General features: G+C 33.1%; 1 protein-coding gene across 1 annotated transcript; it reads left to right on the top strand.

Annotated features, from left to right (window-relative positions):
• Window positions 1-1,624: 1,624 nt before the first annotated feature.
• On the top strand, window positions 1,625-4,297 carry LOC148615342 (uncharacterized). Its single transcript, XM_088590248.1, has 2 exons — window positions 1,625-1,850; window positions 2,372-4,297. Exon 2 carries the CDS (start codon window positions 2,523-2,525, stop codon window positions 3,534-3,536), a length of 1,014 nt encoding a protein of 337 aa, XP_088446374.1. The 5' UTR covers window positions 1,625-1,850; window positions 2,372-2,522; the 3' UTR covers window positions 3,537-4,297.
• The last annotated feature ends 713 nt before the right edge of the window (window positions 4,298-5,010 follow it).

Here is a 5,010-nt window from a genome sequence, read left to right as displayed (position 1 = left end):
ACTTTCCTTTCATCTGTGGCAACATCCCTTCAGAGTTTTCACATCACAACTCATACGTTATGCCAGAGCTTGTCGTTACCACGCAGAATTTCTGTATTGCGCTCGACTTCTTACAATTAGGCTTCTGGAACAGGGTTATGTTGCTACAAGATTGAAGTCTTCACTACAGAAATTTCGTCATCATGAACTCGTGTATCGTTACAGTTTGTCAGTCTGCACCATGAAAACTGATTATTTCAACGTGTTATTATTTTCCTTTCCTCTTTCGTCTACCCTGGACTTTACTTTTTATGAGCAACTCGGCGGGTGTTTCTAGAAAAGCAAAGGATGGTTACCCTACCGGTGCATCTGGTGCATGATCCCATTTTTTAGTGGAGTCTCATTTACTTTTGTTACTTTGTACTATTATTTTGGTTATTCTATATTCTTTGTTGTGTGTGTCTGTTTTTTTTTCATGTCTGGTCTTTGTCCCTGGAAAATACGTATGTGCTGACGAATATAAAAAGGTGACAAAGCATTGAGGTCCATACATGTATTGGTCTTGTTAATTACTGGTAGGAACTTTTTACAATGCTTTGGTGTTATTTTCTCGTTGATTTTATTAGTAAAAATGTAGATATCTTAACAAGACATATTTTTTCTTTAAAAAGTATATGACGTACTCTTATTTGTGAGTGTTTCAAATCGCATTGATCGTCCTGGATGCATAGGATCTTTTAAAATCTCATTTTTAAAACTATTTCTAATTTCCAAAAAAAGAGAAACAATCATGTTGTTGTAAATGATTCGCCTTTAATTTGAAGTTACAGGTCGGTATTTGATGTGAAGTCGTCTCGTCTTCTCAGCCATTTGAATCATCACAACAGTCACAGAGTACACATACCAAAACTAGTGTAATCGTACCAAATGATGCGTGCTACATGTCATCAGTTCACACATGAGTTGGTATGAAACAGTGCACCTATGAGATGAGAGATGAATTATGTATCATTTCGGGGATATTTTGAAAGAGATATTACATAGTTTTTTGTAGTATTGACAACCTTTCCCAGCATGCATACAGGTCTTAAACTGTTGGGAGAGAAATCCATTTTATTCGAAGTTGAAATCTACATGATTTCATCTTTCATTATACTTTATGTGCATGCGACATCATATAAATGTCTTGATGCTTTTATTATAAATGATATACACGAAAGTCGGTAAGACATGATAGTCAGTCAAGTCATATATCCAGTAAACTTAGGTTTTGTAGACTTGTTTTGTTTATCTTGAAAATTCTTTGAACTACAACCCTAAACTTTCAAAGAGATTAGTTTTCAATGTAAATCCTGTCTGCGTTATCTGTGTGATTATACCCAATTAAAGATCTTTAGGTCTTTGATGGTGTAATGAGGATTAACCCCTGATGTCTTTGTTGTAATATATAAGCCTGCCTACTAGAGACACAAGATGAAAGTATTCCTATCATATTTTGTAGCAGGATGCAGTCATCCTACCAAATCATAGACAATGATTGCCTGATTTGTTGAGTAACCAAGTCTTATCCTGGCAGGCCACAAGTATGTACCGGTAATTTACAACGGTCATATATATATATATTGGGAGAGTTTAATAGTGTAATGTACACTATTCAAATGTTTTATCAGTTTAAAGGGAAGTTTTATGTACTGTAGAAACCTTAATTGTTGCAATTATGGAAATTTTGTTTTTATTTACCTGTATCAAATATATTAACTCTGAGGAAATGTTTATGTGAATTTTCTTTGGACTAATTTTCATTTACATAAAGGGAAAAGTAATAAGCTGTGATGAATGTATTCAGAACTGAGATGAAAATTAGCTAGCTTGTAAGTTACATTGTATACGAATATTTCTTTAAAATACATTTTGTGTTTAAATTCAAAATTAGATGGATATCGATTTTTACCGAAATTTCATATTAATATTTTCGTGATTGACATAGGTTTGGTTTTACCTAATAGATTTCTTTTACCAAAAGGAGACAGTTAACAATGACAGTGTACATTTAACCAACAGTGTAACAAAGCCCGGTGTTGGATGTGCAGTGTTAAGTCGCCAAGTTTAAAATAGTCAACATTTTTATCGGGAATCTTTTATTAGCAATGAAATCAAACTGTTGCTTTTGAGAAGATTGAATCGCCTTTTATTAGACGTTTTATCGGACGATCCAGTAACATAGAAATTCTATTGTACGACATAACGAAGTAAGAATTCATATCTATTGACAGGTTTTTATATTAATTTTATATAAAGTGAAAGAATTAGTGCGATTTTAAAGGATTTATTTAGGACTTCTACAATTAATTTCATAGTGGTTCAGTATTGAAAAGATGTAAACTAATTTCAGCTCATACAAGATATCCACCATGGTTTCATAACATTTTACTAAGTAAAAGGACGGCGATCTTGACACCATTAAACTGCATAGTGGGAGGACAGTGAACTGATTGATGATACTTTTATTGTATATTTGGTGACTGTCACTACTTTCATGAGATATGAATATCTCGCACAGGACTTTGTATCACGGGATAGCGGACGAGAAGATGGCACCAAATATTAATCAAGGTGCAAGATTGAGCAATGAAATTTCATCTGCTATTAAAAGGCAGCGTGAAACCAGTGGTATAGACTATCTTAAACCGGCCGTCAAAGTTCCGACAGAGAGAAAGGGTTTCTCAAACAAAATTCAAAACATCAGCTTTGATGGTGCAGTTCTTCCTCAGTTTTCTATTTCTAGTCAGATAAAAACAGACAGAGGTCAAGGCAGAAATTCGAGAAAAAATAATAAATTTGGAACTTTAAACAGAAGTAAAACTTCAGTGAGTTTTTCGCTTCCATCAGGTAGACAAGGATGTGCGCATCAGACAAGTCCGCATAATGTCGTGTTGACGGATCTGACTTGTTTACAACTTGCCGATACTTTGTTTTCTAGCAACCTTCCATTTGGATTATCTGGACCGACTTCAGATAAATTCAAGTATAGCTCATTTGTAGGTGATAGAAAAACTATCAATAGTGAAAGTGAAAGAGACCATAATATTTATTCCAAGGATGGTGCTTCTTCTTTTCCGTGCCTACACGGACGGACAGAAACAAACTATTTACCAAGACGAAATGTGAACGATAGTTCTAGTTATTCTAGGAAGGGGTCTATACGTCCAAGCTCTGCAAGTAATGCAAAAGGATTGTATTTACATTCAGGCTTCCATCAACAGAAAGATTCACCGAAATCCATACTGAAACAAAACTTTGTAGAAGCACAGAACGACTCCTCTTGTAAAAGAGCAAAGTATAGGACTATATCAGAAAGGAATTATAGGAGGAATAGCAACCCTGATCAATCAAAATTTATTGCAATTAAGGCAACAAAGATAGGAATTCAATCAGCTCATGGTCCTACAGTGAACAACCGTGTTTTCAATTTGGACGATAAAGACAAAAGGAGTGTTCGATTTAATGTTGCTCATGAAGTAATTGAGTACGTTCCACATGAACCTGTATGTACTTAGTACATTGATAATCTTTTGTACAGAAATAATTTTTTGAAAGTAGATTTTTGAATATACAGCACGAGGTACTAAGAATTTAGGTAATAATATTTCGAAGTCAAACTTCATTTTAGTAAGTACATTTGTTACATCCTTACATACGTCCATTTCAGATTCCAATAAATCACTTGCTAAAACGCTTCCTATCAATCTACGTATTTACCAATATGATGCTTTAGAAATCGAAGAAAAGATCACATCGGCCCACTTGTTTTTTTTTAAACAAACATTCTTTTATCTCCGTTGAAAAATATTGAGTCTCGACTACAAAAAATGACAATTTCTAAACACAAAACTTCTCTTTGTTTCATTGTTAGCATTTTTATATTTAAAACTTCCCAGGGTTCTACGCAAGCTTTATACAACTTGGCATATTGTTATAAAGCAATGCACTTTTGACAAAGAGCGCATCACATTACCAATTTTATGTAACTGAACCACTTCTTAAGAACGTGTAAAAATGAATCGACATCAAACAATATAAACGTCCTTGTTAACAAGTAGATATATAAAGCGCACATTTTTAATTTTTATCGATGATGGATATGCATTTAATGATTGTCCGATGATATTCACATTAAGCTGAACATTCAGAAAACTATAACTTTCATTGCCAAGTGTGTTTCTTAACTCAGAAGCAAGGTGACATCAGAGAGTTAAAACCATGTAAAAATTCTTAATGCTAACTACAATTACATAAGTAAAATACAAACTAAATTAATTGCAGTTCGTTGTTATAAATATGACTAATTCAACCATTCAAGCATATTTATATCCAATGTCACACATTTCTGACCCATACTCCTTATAAGTTATAGTTTTAAAGAGACCGGGTTTTTTCATTATTACTTAGAATTATTTGTGTTGTCTGTTGTTATTGGTTTTACGGGTATATCCGTTTTTTTTTTCTTATTTTCTGAGTTGATATTGTCACAGTAAAGTGGTTTTAATCATCATCATCATATAAATATTACAAAATGACGACTTTAATTTGATAGATTGATTTAGATAAACTGGTGAACCAAGTTTGGTGATGTATATTGGCTCTATCTTTAGTTGGTGCTGATTTATGTTTATTCGCGATATTTTCTTGATGTTGCCGTTAGAAGTGTTGCATGATTGTAGTAATTTAAGAGGCAGTACAGAATTTTATATGGAATGAAATGTGATGTTAGAATCTCCTATCTAAGTAGAAATACATGAAGATATTAACATTTTATACACATAAACTGAACTTCAAAATCTCATTTACAACAGCATGATAAAATGTTACAATCCTAAACACGTAAACTGGACTTCAACTTCTTATATATATTTAAGTATAACAACAAAAAATAAAACCACACACACACTTCCAATCTCATCGACATTTGCGATTCCAATTTTATTTCCAATGGAAAATTTCTTATTTCTGGGACTGTTTCTGCATTTTTCT

This window comes from Perna viridis, chromosome 6 (genome assembly GCF_037379345.1).
Source record: "Perna viridis isolate PV_CMFRI_1.1 ecotype Kerala chromosome 6, ASM3737934v1, whole genome shotgun sequence".
Classification (NCBI taxonomy): domain Eukaryota; kingdom Metazoa; phylum Mollusca; class Bivalvia; order Mytilida; family Mytilidae; genus Perna; species Perna viridis.
Note: the sequence above shows the minus strand (reverse complement) of the source record. Positions and strands in the feature narration are given on the sequence as shown.

Coding starts and splice junctions, on each gene's coding strand:
- LOC148615342 (XM_088590248.1), top strand. CDS start 2,523: ATGAATATCTCGCACAGGACTTTGTATCACGGGATAGCGGACGAGAAG.